Here is a 24,487-nt window from a genome sequence, read left to right as displayed (position 1 = left end):
AAATAGGAACTGATACCTAGAGTCCAACTTGCTGGATTCCTGGAAGGTTCAAATGAAACAGAGTGTGTGTGTGTGTGTGTGTGTGTGTGTGTGTGTGTGTGTGTGTGTGTGTAAAATGCTTTGTGAACATTATAGAGTGATTTAAAATATTTTTATAATTTCCAAAACACTCAGGGAAACTCAGAGAAACACCCTGGGAAAACACATAATTATTACTTTGTTTGCCTACTTTACTCTACCTCCAAAATCTTTATGAAAGTAAGCTGCACATATACCAAAGGCAGCCTTGACGGTGAATTGAGAAGGAAAGGAGCAGACCTGTACAAAGGCCAGTCTACAGGAGGTTATCTCTAGTCCAAGTTACTAAAAGAGGCACAGGGACGCCACTATATTTCTTTGGTGATTAAGCCTGGCTTCGTCAAGAACAGGTCATGTCCAATTAGCCTCTCTTTCTGACAGAATTACTGTTAGTAACAGTTAAGATATGCTGCAAATATTATTTGTCAAAATAAGTTGCGATCTGAACTTTTGGAAAGAGTGTCTACATCAATGCAAATTTAACAGATTCTTTGAAGTATTTTAGGAGATGATTTCTGTCCTATAGTAAAGGAAAAAATTACCCAATTATCTGTAACTAGTATTTTTAAAAGGGGGGTAATTTATCTTTTAATAATTTCAGTTCTATGTGTTTGCAGAAAAAAATTATATCAGCTTTGTGAAATGAAATAAAATAAGTCACTGCTCTAATATACTGTGTATGTTATGCAGAAAGATAAGCAGTATGTCTTGGTCATGAAGACTACCAATATAGTAAAACAAAGGCAGGTTGCAGAAACATTTGGTCAACTTATTCTTTCCCACCCTAAGGTTGTTTGGTTGGTTTTTTAAAGTAGTATGAATACTTAACATATTTTTTGCTGAAACAAAATTTTAGCTAATTGGCATTTCTTAAACTACCATGGATAGTCATTACAATTAAAGGAATAAGTAAAGAGAGATTTAAGAGGCTTCATGATATAGGAAGGAGCCTAAAGCTTAAAAAATCAGAAGATCAGAGTTCAAATCTTTACTCTGCTACTTATTTATGTCATGATCTTAAATACAAAATCTCCCTTCTCCGGGCTTTAGTTTCTTCCCTGTAAACTCTAAACTTTGATTAACCACTAAGGCACCCTGTAGCTCATTCCATCCATCCACATAAGGTTATTCCTATTTCTATGTCAGGTGCCACGCAGAGCTAAAAGGAAGCACAGGATTATCTAAGCCAGGACTGCTTAAACTTTCCACTCATCCTTTTTTCCCTGAGAAATTTTTATATGAACTCGGGCCGATAGGTCTATAAAAGACGTATATACAAATCAAATATTTACCGATGATAAATCATCATTTCACAACCCCCACAATTCAGTTATAAGACTTAATATGGGAACAACCTAGTGAATGCCCTACTTTTTTAGAAATGAAAAACTTGAGGCCCAGAAACGGGAAATTTTGGGGTAAACTACATGATGCAGCATATAGGCCACCAAAATTGCAGTTCTATTCTAATAGAAGGTAGTGAAGAATGAGGAAATTTATTCCTTCACATTGTTTTTAATAAAACAGTAATTTTTGGACAGTCGGTGGGATGTAATACATAAAGTGCAGGCACATATGCACTTATAAAAATTTTGTCAAGAAGTTTTTATCAAATGCTTTATTACATGCCAGACACTATGCTAAGCACTAAGGATATCAAAAAACTACAAAAATACTCCCCATTCCCAAGAAGCTTGTCTTCTAATAGGATAAGAAAATAAACAAAACTACTATATACAAAGAAGAAATAGATAAATGGAAATAATTTCAGAGTGAAGGTATTGACTGGGAAAGGGTTTTTGCAAAGGGTGGGATTTTAACCTGAGTCTTGAAGGAAGCAGAAGAAACAAGGAGTTAGATGGTGGGGAAGCATTCCAGTCAGGCATAGAAAAGCCAGGGAAAATGTACTGTTTTGCTTGAGGAACAGCAAAGAAACCAGTGTCCCTGGAGCATGGATTATGTGGAAGGAAATAAAAGTATAAGAAGACTGGAAAGATTGTATGGGACTGGTTTGTGAATGGCTTTGATGATTTAACTGATCAGAGGATTTGCTCCAGGGAACTTATTGGAGTTGAGTAGAGGTGTGCCATAGTCTGATCTGTGATGTTGGAATGTTGTGTCATAGCTGAGTGGAAGATGAACAACTGGAGTAAAGAGAGACTTGAAGCAGGAACACCAACAAGTAGGTCATTGCAATAATCCAGGAATGACAAGATGGGGGTCTGTACCAAAATAGTGGCAAAAGATCACAGGGGACATATTACAAAGGAAGAAAACTTGATGTCAGACTGGATTTAGAGGAAGAGAATAGATGAGGAGTTGAGGATGGCATCTTGGCTGCAAGCCTGGGTGACTAGAAGGCTGGTAGTCGTGCCCTCAATAGTAATAGGAGTGATAGAAAGAGGGCAGAGGGATGGGGGGCAGGGAGGTGCACACTAACTAAAATGAGTTCAGCTTTAAGCATGTTTCATTTAAGATGTCTATGCTCAGCTTATTAAATTGCGATTCTCGTTCCCATCATTCTTGTAACTGAAGTTGAGGGTTGCAAAATTAGGATTTATTATCAGTAAATGTTTAATTTGTATATCTATTTTATATACCTATATATGCAGTGCGATCATGTAAAAATATCTTGAGCAAAAAAGGGTTGTGAGCAAAAAAAGTTTAATGGGACATCCAATTAGTGACAAGGACTGATAATGACTAACAAAAGCAAACGAGTTTAAATCAGTAAAATGTTTACAGTTAACACTAGTCTGAGTTCAAGAAGGAAATCATTAATGAATCCTTTATTTTTTTGATCCTATTAGTTCATCTGAATCCTGCCAGAGATACCAAGTCAATATAGCTTCCACCCAAGTTCATCAAGACTTCCCATAGGGAGTTTCCTGAAGTGCTTTTGCAGCCTGTTCTTCTTGCAGAGATCTGATTTCTGCCCTGAGTGCTAGGGAGAGGTCACATCTCATATGCCAGAAGATCCAAAGTTTAATGAAGTCATTTTAACAGAATAAAGGAAATGGGTATATGAGTTCACAATTTAACTGAAAAATTCCAAACAAAGAATGAGTGCTGCATTAAAACTTGACTTTTCTGAAGACTAGCTGGACAAGAACATGTGAGTAAGTAAGCTAAGTATTGTTCGAAGCAGCTCTCATCTGTTTGGCCATCTGTTTCAGTATGGCATGCATTTTCATCAGGTGAGACAGATGGAGAGACAGATTATTTGACAAAATAATCTAAAAATATCCTATGGAGAAAAAAATGGCAAAAACATGCTGAAACTCACAAATGCTATTTTAAAAAGGGCACAAATCCAGTGGTATCTAGCATTACGCTAAAAATACAGGTAGATATATGATCTCTGTAACAAAAGATGCACTCTATCAAGTATCATGTCATACACAGAATAAAAAGGGGGCGACAGGAAGAAATGAAAACGTAGTACTTTGCCCTTCATTTTTAGAAGCCTATCATCACTGACTGACAAACAATGGTATAAGACGGAAGAAGGGCAGCTAGGTGGGGCAGTGAATAAAGAGCTTGGATCTGGCTTCAGATACTTACTAGCAAGAAGTATCTGTGAATATGGGCAAGTCCCTTAATCTCTGCCTCAGTTTCCTCACCTGTAAAATGAGCTAGAGAAGAAAATGGAAAACCATTCCAGTGTGTTTGCCAAGAAAACCCCAAATAGGATCATAGATTTGGACATAACTGGAAAACAACTAAATAAATAACAATAAAATAGAACATCTAGAACTGAACATACTTGATGTGGTAACATGGGTGGAAGTTTTATTAATCAGTTTGTTTTTAACTGAAAGACTCGTGATTTGGGAAGCTGGTGGCTGCAATGGAATACCCAAGCCCAGTTGTTCCTTACTTCTAAGACACTGGCACTAAATGTTAGGTACCTATTAGCTGCTACGAATTGGCTACTTAAAGTTCCTTTTTTATCTTTACCTTTGTCCAAGGGGTATTCTCTACAGTTCAATAGATTACTCTTTATGCTTCCCTTTTCTACTCATCACTAGGAGCTGACAACTAAAAGTGACATGAATTCTATTTATGTTGCTGTTTTTTAAATCTCTGCAACTCGGATGCCCTGAGTCCAAAAATCCTTGTCTATCCAAATGTTCAACTTCATTACATAATCTAGTCATAGGACGCCTCAAATTTCTGCCAAGCATTATGTAAAATACTATGTTTACACTTTAACACTATATTGAAGACAAATCAGAACTACAGAATCAAAGGATTGGAAAATGTTGCATCATCAAAAAGTTATTTTCAACTAAAAATTTCCAAGATACGTAGCACTTATTCACACACACAAAAACTAGAACTAATTGCTCACAAAGAGTTTCTAATTCATCCTTCTGCCCCTGGGAGGAATTCTACTTAAATTGTGAACAAATGATTTTCTTTCTACAGTCTCATAAAATTTCCAGTTTGCTTTAAAAAACAACAAACATTCACAACCTCTAAATCAAAATCATTTCTCTCAACTATTATGATGCAATTTAAACAACTTTTCACCAAAACAATAACTGTCTATACCTGATAATCAAGACATTAACCCTTAAGCCTTAAGCATTTCTTATGGTCTAAATACTATTCTACCAACTGTTAATTATCTGTATCACTCTCTTCTTAAGAGTACCCATTTGAAAAGAACTGCAACTATGTGAATTTATAGAGGTAGGTCCTATATACTTATATAAGCACAATGAAGAAAGCTAGCAACTTCTGAATAATTAAGCCCCCAAATCTTAGGATATTAACATTTAACAGATTTGAAAATATAAACAATGTTTTTTCCTCTCTCTTTTCTTCCCTCCCTCTTTCCCTCTCATGATTAGTAAAACTTAGAGAAAATCTGATTGTATTCAAAATCTGTTTTATGCCATGAATCATAGAATCATGATGTGGGGTTTCCTATTAGATTTGTCAGAATATTAACAAGGTAACCATCTACCTGGTCATTCTGTTTCAAAAGCAATACCTATAATCTGAAGGCTAAAGAGTAACAGTTATTTAGATTGTTTCAGATAGTCTGCATTTAGAGAGCCAGGTATAATTCCATTAATAGATAAAAGCCAAAAGTGACTAAGAAATAAAGGTGATCTACAGACAAAAAGATATTAAAAATTAAAAGCTTTCTTAAAAAGTATATTAATAAATCAATTTCACAGCACCTCTATTTTCTAGCCTATGTGATATAGATAGAATGACTGATTACCAAAACAAACTCCTATATAAAGTTCTCAAAAAAAAAGACCCTAAATGATTTTACCAATAATTCTCTACTACCATGAGCAGATTCTTTTCATCTTCATAGGTACCTGTAATTGCAAAGAATTCTAAAAGTGAAACTCAAACTTAAGAAAATATTTGCATAATTTCACATGTACATTTGATATCATAATGCTGGCCTTCTCTATAGGTAGTGGGAAGGACTGCAGGAAAAGAATGAAATTTTTTTGAAAAAAGGACATTAAAATACATAATTTATTTTAAAGTAAGATATTTAGCTTTATAAACAACCAATTTACAAGATTCCCATACAAGATGTCCAAAAAATCTTAGTGTAGCAGCTTTGATATAGAGTTTAAGCTTTGATATAGAGTGAAGAACTGAATTCTAATATGCCCTCAAAGCTGAGGGACCTAAAAAAGGTCACTTAATCTCTGTTTGCCTCAGTTTCCTCCATTGCAAAATAAGACTAATAACCTTATTATTAAATAAGGTTTGTTGTTAAGGATCAAATGAAATAAGAGACTGGGCACAAAGTTAAGTGCTACATAAATGCTTATTCCTTTCTCTCTTCCCCTTAAAGCCAAGATTTCTGAGATATTCTCCATACAGAAAATTTCTGTGCCTTTATTTGCTTCTGTTGCCCTAAGGGGTATAGTTCTCAAGCTTTTAGAGAAATCTATGGATTTATTAACACACAACATTTCTTCTGCCACATCACTGTCCCTACAGCTTGGAAAGCTCTCTGCCCATGAGAACCTCAAGGCTCCTTTTATGCTTCAGATCAAATTCTGTTTTCTCCCCATCCCCCACTTCCCAATTACATGGTCTCTATTCAGTATTTACTTATTATTTTTCAGGTTCTCCTTTAGAATATAAGGTCCTTAAAATTTTTTTTTTAAAAGAATATAAGGTCCTTAAGAGCAGAGACAGGATTTTTTTTCACCCTGGATTCCCCAGTTTCTAGCACAAGGCTTGGCACACATTAGAACTTCAAAAAATATTTGCTGTACTGAATGAAGAAAGAAAGAAATGGTAGAAGGGCAAAGGCTTAGGAAATCTCATGATTCACCTGCCTCAAATATATCTTTTCATTCTATCTGAAAATTTTTACTTTTAAGTTATTAAGAATTAAAGATCAATATGGGTTAATAAGCGCTCTAGTTTAGAGAATATAAATATGCTTTTGATGATTATGGCATGATCACAAACAACATTCACATATGAAGTACTAAGTATAGTTTTAGAGGATATTAAATTCCAGTATATTTGAAGAGTTAGGGATAGCCTCTCCTTCCTTTGATGGGATTGGCTTTAACCCTTGCCTTGTACCCTGACCTGTAGGAATGTAGGATGTAGGAAACTGCCCAATAACAAAGGGTGTTTTGGAGAGCAAAGGTGACTGACCTTGTTCTATGAAATCTTTGAAATGTAGCATAACCCAAGCCCCCTGCACCAGTCTGGGTGGGCAACTGCATCCTATTTTTCTGTTTCTTTGGAGGCTGGCTATCTCCCATGGGAACTGGATCAGAAATTTCCATAAAAATGGAACCCTTTCTCTAGCTTGATGCTGGTCCCTTAAGGACTAAGCCCACCTTGTTGTTTGGAATAAAACCTGTCTTGACTGAGAACTGACTTGCTTCCTGAAATTCTTTTCCTAAGATCCCAACTGATCCCAATAGATCCTTCTCACTCTCCCATGGGAAGAGAAGAGCTGAAAGTTTCATATTGAATTTATTTTATACTTGAAAAGCAAGCTCTAATTTGGAACTATGCTCAAAAAGTTATCAAACTGCATACCCTTTGATCCAGCAGTGTTACTACTGGGCTTATATCCCAAAGAGATCATAAAGAAGGGAAAGGGACCTGTATGTGCACGAATGTTTGTGGCAGCCCTCTTTGTAGTGGCTAGAAACTGGAAACTGAATGGATGCCCATCAGTTGGAGAATGGCTGAATAAATTGTGGTATATGAATATTATAGAATATTATTGTTCTGTAAGAAATGACCAACAGGATGATTTCAGAAAGGCCTGGAGAGACTTACACGAACTGATACTGAGTGAAACGAGTAGGGCCAAGAGATCATTATATATTTCAACAACAATACTAGATGATGACCAGTTCTGATGGACCTGGCCACCCTCAGCAATGAGATCAACCAAATCATTTCCAATGGAGCAGTAATGAACTGAACCAGCTACACCCAGTGAAAGAATTCTGGGAGATGACTAAAAACCATTACATTGAATTCCCAATCCCCATATTTTTGTCCACCTGCATTTTTGATTTCCTTCACAAGATAATTGTACAATATTTCAGAGTCTGATTCTATTTGTACAGCAAAATAACGGTGTTTTCATGTATACTTATTGTGTATCTAATTTATATTTTAATATATTTAACATCTAGTGGTCATCCTGCCATCTGGGGGAGGGGGTGGGGGGTAAGAGAGGAAAAATTGGAACAAGAGGTTTGGCAATTGTCAATGCTGTAAAGTTACCCATACATATAACCTGTAAATAAAAGGCTATTAAATTTAAAAAAAAAAAAAAAAAGAAAGAAAGAAAGAAAAGAAAAGCAAGCTCTTCCACAATACAATTTAAAAAGAAAATCCAATGGTTTTTGCAGTAAAAAGCCATGCCAAAAAAACAATCACTGTTCCTTTGGTGAATCACCATTTACAATGCTCTAGTGCTACTGAAAATAGACATTTTAAGTTCCAAATACCAAATGTACAATCAAATATCTATAACAGAACTATCTGAGGGATAATCTACCCTAGTTCTTAAAACCAGTTTTACTTCTCATTACAGTTTACCTTTACAGTTTCAGGCTAGGAACTTCAGGCAATTAACCTAAGTTTCCATGCCCAGAAAAATTAAATAGAAGATGATTGCTACATCTGATAGTAACCATTTTCTGTTGAGTGAGTCAGTGAGAAATCTCAGAATTCCCAAGTGGATTATTTATCATGCTAGAAGCACTTCTGAAAGACTTAACAATAATGAAAGAAATATTAATAATTATAATGAGCATTAAGCATTCATGAAATGAGTAAGCTCTTTCAACCTTCTCCTTTTTCACCTACCATTATACTCCCCTATTGATGTCAAGAGGAAAAAGATGCCATTCTACATTTCTCAGGCTAACTCACCCCTGTGAGATAAGGGGAAAAGTATTGACTCAAGAGTCAAAAGACTTGGATTCAAACCCCACTTGTAATACTTACTACCTGTGTGAACTTCATTAAGTTAAACCTCTGCGAGCTGGGCTCTGAGGCCCACTCTAAAACTATGTTTCTAATCCAATTCTGCATTAGATCACATGTCCTCCCATCTCCTTTTAGTCAGTCCTTTTAGCTCTTCCCCTCCCCTCAATTTCTTCAGCACTAGTGTCACAATAGTCCCAGCTCAGTGTTGGACATAGTCAGAAGTTGGTAGCTATTGTCTCACAGGCAGAGAAAGCTAGCCGGTATGCTAGAACCAGGAGGAAAGACAAAACAAAGACAAGAGTATCAAACAAAAGCCGAAACTCAGTTACTGCAAACACTTTTTATATCATGAGCTCCTTTAGGACAGAGACTGTCTTTTACCTCTTTTTGTATTGTCAGTAAGCATAATGCCAAGCTAAAGGACCAGCCAAAGTAGAAATGTCAGGAATATCAGCACATTACTGAAAGCATTAAGTGAGAAGTCAGGAATGGGGCCAAGAGGCAAAACGCTACAGGAACATTCCATTATGGTAAATTAGGAGAGTCCCTGGGAAAGGAGACAGGCTGCTGCACACAGTGCACAATGAGTCCATCTGCATGCTTTTCTTTAAAGAGTCAAATATACTCTTTTTTTCAGAAGACAGAAAATACCTGGGCTCCTTTCCCTCTGCCTACAAGAATATTTAGGTTTCCTTATCCTAAAAAAACTTCTCTAGACCTAGTTACCCTCTTGAATTACCATCTTCTCTCTCCTTCCCTCCACTGCTAATCTTTTGTAAAGATAAGACTAAATCTGTTATTGCTCAATAGCTGTGACCACAATACATGGTTAATTACAGAAAAAGCGCAGACCTGGACATGTGGCAAAGTGTCTGATGATACTGTGAACAAGACGGAAAAATACAATTAGCTAGTCAGTATGGTTAGTGCATTTGGAACTGGATGAACAGTGAATATATGTGTTCATATCAATTTAGAAGACAGTCTTTAACATAAGGCCAAAGAGCCCTGTCCGGTTCAACATTATTACTATTGACTTGGATACAGACAAAGATGGCATGCTTATCAAATTTGCAACATATAAGAAACTGGGGGTAATTAATACAGTGAATGACAACACTGAGGTGATTCCAAAAAGACGATGACAGATGGAATAATTGGGTAAATCTGATAAATGTAAAGTCTTAACACTAAAAAAATGCAGTTATACAAAAAATAGATTAGGGAGCTACAGCAAGACAAGAGCTCAAGTGAAAAATCCCTAGGATTTTTATGTACACTCAAATAAATGACCCTTGTGACAAAGTCAACAAAAAGCTAATTAGATCTTAGGCTATGTTAATAAAAGTCTATCTAGAAAGAAGAAAATGGAACATTTGTATGGCATTCTAGCCTGAACAGATCATATGTAGAATGGTACCTTTGTTCAGTTTCATCTAGGTAACACAATGACAAACGAGTAAATCCAGGCCAACAATGAGCTCCATGTCATTTGCACAACTGTCAAGCTTGCTATCTCTACCTCCATTTAAGTTTTTAATAAAAACGTTGAATAGAAAGGTATTTTAGGAGCACTTGCTTCCAAGTGTCAACAACCCATGGCTCTAGTTACTCTACTATCTCCAAATCTACCTAAGTGGACTTTGCCAGCCATCCCTCTTATCTCATTGCCTCCAAGTCTTTGTCAAAGCTTTACTGAAACAAAGCCTTGTAGTTATTACTTTCTACTGTACTTACCTTGTCCCTGTAGTTTCATCTTGATGAAATCATGCCTAGCATTTAGTGGATATTGCTTCCCTTTCTAAAGCAAGTCACAGATATAGCTGGCCCAATGGTACTGAGAGAGCAGGAGTCTAAGTAGATGTCCAGAAACTCCTTCTTCTGTTCAGGTGGCACATAGTAGAATTCTATAACAAAATTCTAATTCTACCTTCAGTGATTCTTAATGTGTTTCTTGCCTCAGATTTCTGGATTTCATTATATGGAAAATCTTTTAAATATATATTCTATAAAATGCCATATCATATAAACAGATTAGAGGAAAAGAAGTAACAGTGATGCCAAAAAGGGAAAAGAGTGTCAATGAAACAGAAAAGAAAAGAAGTTCAGAGACCAAGAAAAGCTTAGGACAGGATTGTAATTAGCATGTTAAATGAGTTATGTACTTTTGAAAAGCTATATGTAAGGATCTTTTAAAATCCTATAGGCTAATCTTACTTTAAAATTCTCTTGTATTCCATGGAACAGAGAGGTAAATCTATAAACCCACAAGGACAATATTACTGCTTTGTGAAAAAAAAGTTCACTTGGCTCAGATGTTAGTAAATTCACTCACAACTATGAACTTCATTTTATATTGTAAAAAAGCTTTACTTCCTGCAAGAACAAAGTAATGAAGTAGAACAATCAAACCGTTGTATTTTAAATGGGTGATTTGATGCTATCAACTTTTAACAATCCCACAAAAAACATTTTTTAAACATCTCATCTAGGTAAAACCTTATCTAAAAAAGTCCAGGTCTACATTCTCAATGCTTCACTGCTTTTTAAACCTTTCACCAAATACTCTCCAATTCTCAGATCCACCTTTATCTTTCATTATGCTTGTTCCTCTCTATCTACAATATCAAATCTGCTGGCTGATCCCAGCAGACAGTTACACATTTGCATTCACTCACTCTGGCCTTTGAGGCTCTGTTCCTGCCCAGAAAATCCTTTCCTTTCTTCTCTAACTCTGTGGTAATAAGTTCCTCTTCTCCTTCAAAATTTCCTCCTTGAACCAAATCCTCTCCTGATTCTAACCATTCTATATTCACCCCAACAATCTCATAATATGCTTGAAAACAGTTATAATTTGTACGAATTATTCCACAGATCAAAGAATTTTAAAGTTGGAAGGATATGTAGAGTGCTTGTCCAACTAGAATTCAATAAATTGTATATAAGATATTGTCATATGCAATTCTAATTTTCTATGCCTGTATATATATATACACACACTTAAAATATTAAGTTTATAAAAGGCTATTTTAAACATAATTCTAGTGTAGTCCTCAGTACTATGAGTACTTAATAAACATTACCTGATCCCATTATTTCCATCACTACACTGACCACTAAAATATGCTATTGTTCATCATGCCCACATTACTAATGTCCATAGACAATACAGAAATAAGAAGAAATGAAGAGATTGAGGTAGAGAGAAAAGAACAAAACCATGGGCCATAGGTGAAAGTAGTTAGCTTATGATGGGTCTTTTCACTGTACCAAGGGAATGTTAACTGCTTAGATTCACTGGCTAAACCAATTAAGGCTATGTGCCACATTTCTCCTGAAGCAGAAGCCATTAATTAAGTATTCAAATATTTATTAAGTACCTACTATGTGCAGTACAACTATCCATGAAACAATTCTGAAAGAATCTTCAACTTCATTCTGAATCTTTACTTTTGGGGAAACATTTTCAAAAAATCTAAATGACCAAAGAAGTACAATTTAAAAAAAAAAGAAAAGAAAAAAACAGAAGAGAAGTAGAGGGTGGAATTAGTTTGAGGTGCTCAATTCTAGGTGTTTTTGATCATCTTGCTAAGTTTTTTAGCTAAAGCCTTGTGAACTGTGCCATTGTTTCTTATCATTCTAATTTAAATAAAGATATGGGAAGAGGTTTTCTTGATTCACCATTATAATTTAAGGAAAGCAAGGTGCATGTTAAGTATGAATCATTCATCTGATTTTTAAAGCACATATTTTAAAATGCACTCACTATCACAAAAGTCCACTTTTTAGTTTTGTTTCAATAGTGTTGTTTCATAATTAATTTTGCTTAAGCATTTAAAAGCTGTATCAGTCCTTCAAAGTTGTTCCTTTAACAATGTTATGACTGTAGAATTTCAGTATTCTTTCCACTGCATCACTGTGGGCCTTGTTTACTATGAAATCTTCAACTATCTCTTCTCCTGAAAGCAGCAGCAAAGAGCCCACTGCTACCTGCACAAAGCCAACATGATCAGGAAAAGCTGAACCCAGAGTCCCTGTTCAAATTGAATGATGGGAAATGAAGCAGATGGGCTAGTTTAGTCCCATGCAACTGAGACACGAGTCCTTTTTAGTTTTTAAGTGTAGCTTTTTAGTTTCTTTCTTTTGCTTAGAATACAGATTTCAGTTCTGTTTTCCAAAAGCAAATGCTGAGTAGACATAATTTTTCTCTTATAGCAGCAATTTTCATAACATTCTGTATTACAAAATACTCTCTTCTTCACTGATTAGCCTACTTTTTTTTTGGAAAGAAAGAATTAAAAGAAACGAAGGATAAATTCTTTATTAAATCATGTTTCTATATTGATGTAATCTGAACTAAGCTAATTCACTGCAATGAGTTCCAATCTCAGCTTTTCTTCATTCCCTGTGATTCTTTTGCTCATTCATTTACTTAACCCTGAGTCTCTAATTCCATAGAGAAATCAAGAAAAGTTAGGAGAGAAGAGGTTGGATCACAGGATCATAAAGAGACTCAGAGGGGATGGGGAATCACCTAATTCAAACTCCTTCATTTACACAGGAGAAAATGAGGCCCGGGGAGTTGTTCAAGTAACATAAGTAGACAAGAGGGACTCATACAAGAGCAGGGACCTAGAACTTGAAAGATAGTTGGGATTGAACTCAGCAGAAAATGTTATAGATAAAAAAGATAATTCAAGTAAAAACAATGAGCTGGGACTAAAGATTCATGGGAAAAAAAAAAAAACAAAATCAGTTTGGGTTCATGAGGAGAAAAAAGGGTGGTGCAACATCTGAAGCGCATTAAAGCTTTGATGAGAATCCACCCAGCAAAACAGTGGCAGGTAAGTAGCAGAAAAATGCCAAGGCCCACCAGTTCTACTCCAAAGCCCCACAGAGGCAGCCTTGTGTTCCTGCTTCCTGCAGGACGGACAACGTGCCCCTATTCAGGCCGACGTCACTTCTTGCTAAGAGTCCTATAATGCACGCGCTCTCTCAGAATCCATCTTCTTTCTAATCTCAGCTCAGGTATCATTCTCTTCTGTGAAGTCTCCCCTGATCCTGCAAGTTTGTTGGTGTTTTCTCTCTCCTCAAATAACTGTGAAGATTTTATTCCTCAGATCCACCACTTTCATGGGTACTTGGAATAGAAGATTCCTCCGGGCAGGGCCAATTTCATCTTTGCCTTTAACTCAAGCACCACACTTTGCATATTATGTCTGGGTTTGCTGTTGATGCACCATATACCAGGTAAACCTTACTAGGTGTGAATGTTTCTGAGAACCTTCAAAACTGGATGACAAAACCATATAGGCTGTCCTGATCACTCAAGTTGTGAGACAAACAGACTTGCAGTTATAATTTTCATTCTTCCTCTGGTCAACCCTTTGATTTCACTAGACCCAGTTATTCTGGCAAATAATTTAGTCAAATCCCTCTTACCATATGAGTACTCCTCCATCTATTCTGTATTGATATTTCCTTAGCTATTTGTAATCTAAACATATTCCTGTCCACTTTTGCCCAGGGAGCTCACCCTTGCCCTTGGAAATACGGGACTGCAGTGAAGATGAGAAGTTCAGAAATAAGATCTGGATGAGCTCTCCACAGCAGTAAATGAAACGAGAAAATAAAACGTTGGAGAGAAAAGTCTTTTAGAGATAGGAGGGGAAAATATAGGGCAATATAGGACAAGGAAGGAAAAACAAAAAAGTGACCAGCTTATAAAAACCTATGAGAAAGCCCATAGCATCTCCTTGTAGGATCAGATCAATCGTACTGAACCATGCTAAATTAGATAATTATTGTCTCTATCAATTCTAGTGACTTAGCACCTTGTAAGAATCCTAACAGAGACTATCCAGAAGAATGAGGTTTTTATTAAAGAAAGCCTTTGGGAAGGTATTACATCTTAGAATAAAATGATTGAATGTTCAAATGTTCATCGAATGTCTTGGGAAGACTGCTTATGTATGATGATACTTAGAAAAATGAAGATGACTTTTGAAAAATGATGATGCTATAATATTCTCTTTTTTTAGACTACTACCTGAAGTTTAAAAATTTGTTGGACCCCTCTTTAATTTGACATGACTGACTCACATTTTAACAATCCTGACCTAGTTATCTCTAGATAACTTTCTAAAACAGCAGCACTCCTGTTGGCCAAGCCCATTGTCAGAGCATGGCAGAGTGGAAGTGAGGGACCTTAAAAACAAGCACAGGGCTTACAGTGACATGGCAAGAGAATCATCTTTCAGCTGATGCAAACTGTGGCTTTCTTTAACCCTGATAGTTTCACTTAACTTTAGCAATACAATCTCACTAATTGCCTTGTCTAAGACATTGGGACCTTTTCCCTTTTTCTTCAGTAGGATCCATTCTATGATGGTGTTTAGCTTCTTTTAAATTTTTTTCTATTAATTTTCCACTATTATTCTTCCCTTCTCCCAGATGCTTCCCAATCCCAATACAACTTTTTTCTTATTAATGAAGCTTTCAAAATTAGAAAGTTAACCACATTATTTGAGAGATATTTTTATATAAAAATGACATTCAAAAAAAGAAGACAGTGTTTTGATAAAAAGAATACAAGATAAGGAACCTAATACCAATTTTACTCCTAACTGAATGATCTTGCTAGGTTTAAACCTCTTTTGTTCTGTGTCTCTCTCCCAATTTGCCCATCTATAAAATGGCAACATATATCCTCATTTATCTTCCCCAGTTACAGAGCAGAGGTCAAAAGAAGAGAGTCCAAAGGCAAGCTTTTCAGAAAAGACCATAAAAATATTACTAAACTCTCTAGCCACTTTCTTTAATGTATACTCTTGAATAAATACTTTATTTGTATTAAATAAATAGACTTTAATTGGAATAAATTATATTATAAATATATTTATAATAAAAGACTTTAATTGGAAAAGAAGAGAATTAACATTTTAACTTTAAAAAACAAAGAACGCCAAATATTTGTAGCTCCCATCCATGGAGAACACCACCCATCTGATGTTCATTCATGTCACCAACATTTCTCTGACTATGATTTCAAGTCAAACAAGCAAGTCATCTGGATTTCATTATAAATCAAACTGGGGAAAAATAACTATTATCCATAAAAATAATTATAAAATCATAAAAGTCACTTAACAAAATGTTATTAAGGACACAGGCTAAATAACCACTAAATGCTAGATTTAAAAAAAAAAAGAAATCAGCATAAATTAATATAAATATGTAATTACTATTTTTCAGAGCAAAAAAAAAAAAAACCCTTTAAAATATTTTTGGAAATTGTTCATCTCCATATAACAATAAAATGTCAAAACTATGAAACCAAGAAATTAAAAATCCCTCTATAAAGGAAAACATAAAACCATCTTATTCTATTATAAAAAATTATTCAATTAACCAACTTGTCATAGCAAAGTCTTTCCTTAGGAAAAATGAGAGTACTAAATACCTTGATATGAAATTTACCAATTAATTGCAATTAGTCTTCTGAAACATCCAAATTCTAGCTGCTACCCTTCAATATATTAATCTAAAAATCTACTGCCAAGCACTTAGTATTTTACAGGAAATATAAAGGCAACATTTAAAGAACAAAAAAAAAAGTTTTTAACATTTGATAATATCACCATCATTTAATATGTTACCAGCAAAAAAAATTTGTTATTAATTATACCAAAAGTCAATCAGATCTATTTTGGGGAACTAAGTCCCAACACTGAGAAGTAATGAAGTCTTCCTTCTCCAGAAGTTATGCCTTGGACCACTACATTTTCTCTCCTATAAAAATGAGGGCACTCCTTTCACTGGGCTATTCTGATCTGAGTCCCAAAGAGACAGCTGATGTTATTTGGGAAGCAGCATGTTATAGACACTAAAACTTGAGCTCAGAAGTTCTCATCCTTATCCTGCCACTATTTTTCTGCAACATACTGAGCAAATGATTTAAAGTTTATGGATGAACAATTTTAAGCTACTTTAAAATTTTGTTTTGAGGAACAACAGAAGTGATTGCAAAGCAGTTTTTTTTTTTAAAGGCATGTTTGTTAATAAATAATGTGCCCTGAAGTCATCAAATGAAAGATATTGTAATAAGGAAGAATTTTTTCATCCACACACTTTTTCACCATCAAATGTTCTATTTTTTCCTTGAATGTTTTTAAATCATTGGATTTCTTCTTTAGTAGTTTGATTATTACTAGCAATAACAGCCGCACTATTTCTGAGGTACATGTATAGAACTAATGCATATACTGGATCTTCACATGCATGGGAAAAGCTATCCAGGAAATATATACCCTAAGCTCAGCTCAGCTCCCCATTCACTAACCAGTCTTAAACAAAATAGTCAAAGCTCTCAGGAAAGAACTTCTCTGTCTGAATGCAGATATCCAATTTAAAAGCTGATCATGCCCATGAGAAGTTCCAAATCTTGTCCAGCAGCAAGGAGCCAGGAATCAGAGGTGGGGCTTGCAGCCAGGGTGTTTTTTGCTTGGCAGCCAATGCTCACAAGACATATATAATATTTTAAGGTCTACAAAGTGTTTTACACAAATGCACTGTGGTATTTGGAAGTATTTGGGAAAATCTGTTAAATAAAATCTCTATCATTTTGTTCATTCAACAAATACTTATTGATTGCTGCTATATGTGAGGAACCGTAGTCTTATGGTACCTCCCTTAAATCACTATTCCATTTCCTGTAAACACTGGATTGTGGAGCCCTGTTCATAACACAAAATGCTCTTTAGTGTAGAATACCACAAAAATTAGAATTAGATCTGGGGAAGTTATGCATTTGCTGGGAAACACTGCCCCCTTGTGTCAGTAAATAAAAAATCAACATTTCAAGGATTGCTGGGAAGTATGTGTTCCCAAAGAGCAAAACTATGGCAAACTGGTTAACTTGGGAAAGCTTCATGAATGGTAGGATAATTTCTATGTTCTTAGAACTATCTGAATTCAGGATGGCTTATCACAAGAATGTTGGCCATAGCAACTTATGAAACCACCTTGTAGAGTGGGTTGTGTTCTCACTCATGAAATCAACGCTCTTTCAGAATTCTGAAGTGGAAAGGAATGTTAAGAACACTTTTCCTACAACTAAAACACTCAAGTCTCTCAAAAAGTATTGCTTCTGTTTCAATTTTGATACCACTTACATTTGAATTGATGCCTTTAAACATAAAGTGGTCACACTATAGTCACTCAGATAGGAGTATAATTTGAGACAGACAAATATGGCACAGCTTTATAAGGCTTGATTATTATTAGTTATATCTTAAGGTACTTAGAGACTGAGTTCATACTGATAACATTACAAAATTCTATTAAACCACAATCTTTTCTACAATGTACATGTTTCACTGGTTTCAGCATATTCTTCTATATTCTACAAGACTCCCACACCATGACAAAGCAGAAACTGGATTTTTCTTCTGTATAGCAAATACAGAGAACACATACACACATTGCCTTGTTATATACTTTGATGCACTATGTGAAAAATTCAAGAATTATTATTTTTAATTCAGGCACTACCAACAAAAACTAACTTTTATTTTACAAATACATATTATTCATAATTTCAAGATCTGTTATATTAGCAGCCAAATGTGGATTTCTAGCTGCTATGGATTTTCAGAGATGAACTCTGAAGAATTTAGATGAACTCTGAAGAATTTACTTCTATCTTTGCCAAAAGATTTTCACTGGACATAAAGTTCTTCTAGCTCTCTTTTCTATATAGTGAAAACATTTGATTTCATAATAAAAATCTTAAGACTCAAAAGAAATCTATCATTCTCAGTATCTATAATGAAAAGTCACTGAGAAGGGATTATCCACCCTAAGAAATTGTGTCAAAATTTGTATTACTGCTTAAGACTTCACTTTCCAGAATGGTTTCCAACAATGGCAAGAAAGTAAAATCTTATTCTCCTTCCTCTCCACCCCCTCCAAGTTCAAGATCCTTCATGGAGAGCTATATAATGCAGCAGAAAGCCTCTCTTTATCTGGAGTCAGGGAGTGTATGTTCTAATCCCAGCTAACAACCTGTTCGGCCTCGAGCAAGATCCTTAAAACTTATAATAGACCAGATGGCCTACAAGATCCCTTCTGGATTTAAACTTCTGATCCTAAGAACCCACTTGTCTCATATGTCCCCAGGTGCTTCATTCAGAGGAGAGAAACCCAGGAATAAGATCAAAAGAGTTACTTTATGCTGTTTTCTTCTGCCTGGAAAAAGATCCGAAGGAAGTCTCTCTTGATAGCCAGGCTCATAGTCCTATAGACAGAGCTAAGTTATAAATGATATTTTCTTCTATCCCTAAAGAAATGTAAGGGATGTGTATGTGCATATACGTGTATGTTTATAAGAATGACTCAGCTACACTACACAATAAAACTCATTTCGAAAATGAAAGCCAACCACTTTCTTCTTTTTTCCTCCCTATACTAATTCTTGTTTTAGTAATTACAATCTGAATCTTTATTCTGGGTAGACCAATTAATTTGGAATTCCTATCTAGTAATGTTCAGTAATAAAATATCCAAAATTCAAAAACTTCCTGGGACTAATGAACAGATTTCTGAATTGTCCATATTCACCACAAGTTTTTCTTTGAACATTCTATATGACCTTAACAGTGATTTTTCAAATTCAATCCAACTGCTTTTAACCATTAAGCTCCTTGTACACTCAAAGTTTCTTATATCTAATGCTCACATGATACTAACCTTTAGCTTAGGATTTTTATAAACAAAGTAAAATTTTACCTTAAGGATCTGCAACTAGATCCATATTTGCCTGTGACAATGTTTCAATTCAATTCAAACTATGAGCCAAAATATATGTTGCCAAGCAATATATAGAGAGGTGAGGGATCAGATCTTGAGAACTGGAAAAAACTTACCTGTCACACAGTCCAAGTCCTACTTGAGGGATGTATTCTATGGATGGCAACCCACGGAAGGGTACATCTTATATAACTCCATTAATAGGAGGCTCACTACCTAACATAACATTGTTTATCCCATTTTGCTAATTCTAATTGTTAGGAAATTGATGGTACAACTTTTTTTTTTTTTTTAAAAAGCTCTATATGAAACTAAATATCCACTCCTCACAAATAAGCTACTGGTGACTCAGACATTAATACTACTTCCTTCTCTTCTTTCACATAATGAAAAAGACCTTATTAGTGCCAGGAAACCCAGTACCTGGAGGGAAGGGAGGGATCTAGTATAGCAGTAAAAGAAATAGGTGGGGTAAGTGAGGATTTGCAACTATATGGCATCTTTTCTTATATTCTAAACAAGTAGGATTTTTTATAAATTGAAAAAAAAGCTATGCAGAATGTCCATTATATTATATAATAATATATGTTATAGAGTTAAGAGAATCTTAAACAAGCCAGCCAGCCCATGTCTACCATTTTATTGAGAAGACAATTGAAATCAGAGAGGCTAATTGATTTTTTCAGGATTATATAGGTAATCAGTATCAAAACTGACTCCATTTCAGCCCTCTATGAACTACATTATGTTAGCTCATTCAAAAATACTTACTTTCGTAGATGGTCATGTTCTTTCAAAAATAATTCAGTTCTTCTATTGTTCACTCCAGAACCACTTTTATATGACCTGGGAGAGAAAGGAAAAAAGTATAAACACATTTTGATAAGCACACTGAAAAGCAGTGGAGTCAGAATGTAGACTACACTTTTCCCTTAAATACAACCTGCATAAAATCTAAATGAAGCCTATAAATTATGTTGCTTTTCCAGTGAACAAATGTGTGTGACTGCACAGGCTGTCTCAAAAGTCTTCGTTCTTTAATTTAAAGCTATGAAAGCCATAATATGCATTAAGATTTTTAGGACACTTCTGTTTTTGTGATATAGGAAAGGGGAGTATATATGTGTGTGTGCACACGTGCGAGTGCACACATGCACACGTGAATTTTTTAGATTTATTAGCTCCCTCTCTTCAAAACAGCAATGAATTTTTAAATAAATATTAAAGTTTGCCTCTAACTCTTTGAGAGAAGTGAAAAATATCTTATGCCTTATACTTTGATCCAGCAGTATTCCTAATGGGCTTATACCCCAAAGAGATACTAAAGAAGGGAAAGAGACCCGTATGTGCCAAAATGTTTGTGGCAGTCCTGTTTGTAGTGGCTAGAAGCTGGAAAATGAATGGATGCCCATCAACTGGAGAATGGTTAGGTAAATTGTGGTATATGAATGTTATGGAATATTATTGTTCTGTAAGAAATGACCAGCAGGATGAATACAGAGAGGCTTGGCAAGACTTATAAATGAACTGATGCTAAGTGAAATGAGCAGAACCAGGAGATCATTATATACCTCAACAACGATACTGTATGAGGATGTATTCTGATGGAAGTGGATTTCTTCGACAAAGAGATCTAACTCGGTTTCAATTGATCAAGGATGGACAGAAGCAACTACACCCAAAGAAAGAACACTGGGAAATGAATGTAAACTGTCTGCATTTTTGTTTTTCTTCCCAGGTTATTTTTACCTTCTGAATCCAATTCTTCCTGTGCAACAAAAGAACTGTTTGGTTCTGCACACATATATTGTATCTAGGATATACTGTGACATATTTAACATGTATAGGACTGCTTGCCATCTGCGGGAGAGGGTGAAGGGAGGGAGAGGAAAAGTCAGAACAGAAGTGAGTGCAAGGGATAATGTTGTAAAAATAATTACCCAGGCATGCGTTCTGTCAATAAAAAAAAAAAAGAAAAAAAAGAAAAAAAAAAATCTTATGGCTATTTTTCCTGTTCCAAAACAATAATTTTTGTTTCCTGCTACTAGCCAAATTCCTTGAAAAAACTGACTACATCTAATTCCTTTCTATCAAATCTGCTCAATCCTTTGCAATTTAACTTCTGATACCATCATTCTACCAAAAATGCTCTCAAAAATAATCAATAACCTCCAAGTCATCCAAACCAATCACCTCTTTTCATTACTTAACTTTCTTGGCTCATGGCAGCGTGCCACAATGCTCACAGCCTCCTCCTGAAAGCTCTCACCCTGTTCAGCTTCCAGGCCACCAGAACTCTCCTTGTTTCTCATTCCTTAATTGTCCTAAAGTCTATATGCTTTTCTCAGTGAAAGGAATAGTACTATCCTCAGCCACACAATGCTTAACTATTTATTAATGTATTAAGGTGCTTTGAGTTTGGTTTGGTTTAATTTTGCAATCTTGCTTGGCAAGCTCTCTCTTACCACTAACTCAGTAGGAGCAAAACCTGAAAGGTGACATGGAGGAAGAGGAGAACAAAAGACCAACTAGTAAAGTAGGACAGAGTAGAAACTTTGAGCAGTCTGGCTTCCAAAGCCTGTGGACATCAATATATCTCAGAACAAAATCTTCATAACAACTAAGTATCATCAAATAAAGGGTAAATGATGTTCCACCATTGTTCTTTACTGAACACATACTCTCTGGGCTGCCCTCAGGATGTGGGAAGAGGAACAGACAGAAGCAATGACTAAGCCGAAGCTGCTGCCATTCTGCAGAAATGCTCTCTGGTTTCTGTTTCTATTCATAAAGCATTTATTAAACACTTACTATATGCACAACTGAAAAGTAAAATAGCCTGTGCTTTGCAAGAGCTCCCATTCTAAAGGGGAAGACAAAGTATATGGAAGATTCAGGAGCAAGTTGGATGGGAAAGGCTTATGGTCTTCAGGATGCAGCTGAAAGGAGATGGCCAGCCTTCTTTTAAAACTGATTTCCAATGATTAAAGTCCCCTGACTTTCTGATGAGCTACATAACAGGGCCAAAGACTGTGGTAAACAAGCACATTCTTTCCTAGGCCTTCGGCATCTGGGCTGTAGCACCTACAGAGGCAGGTGTCAGGCTACAAGACCACAGGCTCCCAGGAGGATGCCGGAGGTGGTGGTCATGGAGGTGGAACTCATGCTCTTTTTTTTTTTTCTTTCTTTCTTTTTTCTTTTTTTTTTTTTTTTATTTAATAGCCTTTTATTTACAGGACATATACATGGGTAACTTTACAGCATTAACAATTGCCAAACCTCTTGTTCCAATTTTTCACCTCTTAACCCCCCCACCCCCTCCCCTAAATGGCAGGATGACCAGTAGATGTTAAATATATTAAAATATAACTTAGATACACAATAAGTATACATGACCAAAACATTATTTTGCTGTACAAAAAGAATCAGACTCTGAATTATTGTACAATTAGCTTGTGAAGGAAATCAAAGATGCAGGTGTGCATAAATATAGGGATTGGGAATTCAATGTAATGGTTTTTAGTCATCTCCCAGAGTTCTTTTTCTGGGTATAGCTAGTTCAGTTCATTACTGCTCCATTAGAAATGATTTGGTTGATCTCGTTGCTGAGGATGGCCTGATCCATCAGAACTGGTCATCATCTAGTATTGTTGTTGAAATATAATGATCTCCTGGTCCTGCTCATTTCACTCAGCATCAGTTCGTGTAAGTCTCTCCAGGCCTTTCTGAAATCATCCTGTTGGTCATTTCTTACAGAACAGTAATATTCCATAATTTTCATATACCACAATTTATTCAGCCATTCTCCAACTGATGGACATCCATTCAGTTTCCAGTTTCTAGCCACTACAAAAAGGGCTGCCACAAACATTCGTGCACATACAGGTCCCTTTCCCTTCTTTATAATCTCTTTGGGATATAATCCCAGTAGTAACACTGCTGGATCAAAGGGTATGCACAGTTTGATGACTTTTTGGGAACTCATGCTCTTGCCTCTCCATTGGGGCCCTGGTTGCTTTAACTAGGCTGGTCAGCTCACACTGGTAGTGACAACTAGTGGGGAAAACAGGCTCCTCTCCACAGCAGTTCCTCTCCTGGGCTTCTTCCTCTATGGTAGCTCCTTTTCTGGACAAATGCCTTTCTCCAAATATGTACTCTTTTTTGGACTGAATTTCCAGTTTCCTAGATGGCTGCCATCTTCCTTGCCTGTGACCTCACAGGTAGGAAACAAATCAGACCAGAATGAGAAGACCTTTCTTTATAAAATACCTGAGGTGTTCCAATGGGAGAGCTGCAATGACCGTTCTACAGACGAGTGCTACTCTGAAACACAAGTCCATGGTCATCAGGACCTGAAGACCAACATGCACAAGGCTCTCCAGCCACATCCTTGCTTGTATTGTCCTCATCCCCTGCTAGTCCTGTCCTGGCCTCAGGGTGAAGAACTATCTTTGTTAGAGGTATCAGCTGAGTCTAAGAAGGCAGAGTGGGAGTGCTGGTGGGTTGCCCAACTGTCCCTGTCCAGGCACCCTTAAAGAATCACATGTCAAGTCACATGATCTTAAACAAGACAGAATAAAGCTGACTGCTTTTAGCACTGATGGGCCCATCTAACCCTTCTGAGAAGTTCCTCAGTCCCCAGAAGCAGGCCCTGTCAGACACTGCCAGAAGTGCTAGATACAAAGACAAGAACAAAAGTAGCCCCTGCCCTCCAACCTTCCTTTTCTTAGGGGAAACAGCAAATGTTCATAAGTCAATGGACATGAGTGGGGGGAAGCACCAACAACTGCCTCAGGTGGCACTAGAGCCGATCCTTAAGAGAAGTCAGAGATTTCCAAAGGAGAATGTTCCAAGCCAAGGCCCAGAGGGAACCACATCCCGTAAACCAAACAGTTTGCAGACCAGTGAGGGTAAACACAGACTAGACGAGGGTGGGTTGGGAATTCAGGCTGAGGGGGTGAGTCAGAGCCATACTGGGAAGGTCTTTACAAGCTAAACGGGGACAACAACTGCAGTGGGAATTCAAAGAAGAAACCACTTGAGGCCAGGAAAATCCTCCAAAACTTTGTGAAAGAGCCAGGGTTGTGTTTAGCTCTGGGCACCACATTTCAGAGAGATTAGACAGAAGTTTTTT

General features: G+C 36.2%; 1 protein-coding gene across 5 annotated transcripts in view; it reads right to left on the bottom strand.

Moving 5' to 3' along the window:
• Window positions 1–24,487, bottom strand: part of GOSR1 (golgi SNAP receptor complex member 1) — a 71,910-nt gene that overhangs the window by 20,137 nt on the left and 27,286 nt on the right. For all 5 annotated transcript variants that reach the window (XM_031967751.1, XM_031967750.1, XM_031967749.1 and 2 more), the window contains one exon: window positions 20,125–20,199. In XM_031967751.1, coding sequence (XP_031823611.1) covers window positions 20,125–20,199 — 75 coding nt within the window. The remainder of the gene's footprint in view (window positions 1–20,124; window positions 20,200–24,487) is intronic.

Source organism: Sarcophilus harrisii, chromosome 4 (genome assembly GCF_902635505.1).
Source record: "Sarcophilus harrisii chromosome 4, mSarHar1.11, whole genome shotgun sequence".
Classification (NCBI taxonomy): Eukaryota; Metazoa; Chordata; class Mammalia; order Dasyuromorphia; family Dasyuridae; genus Sarcophilus; species Sarcophilus harrisii.
This window is presented reverse-complemented; position numbering and strand designations above follow the sequence as displayed.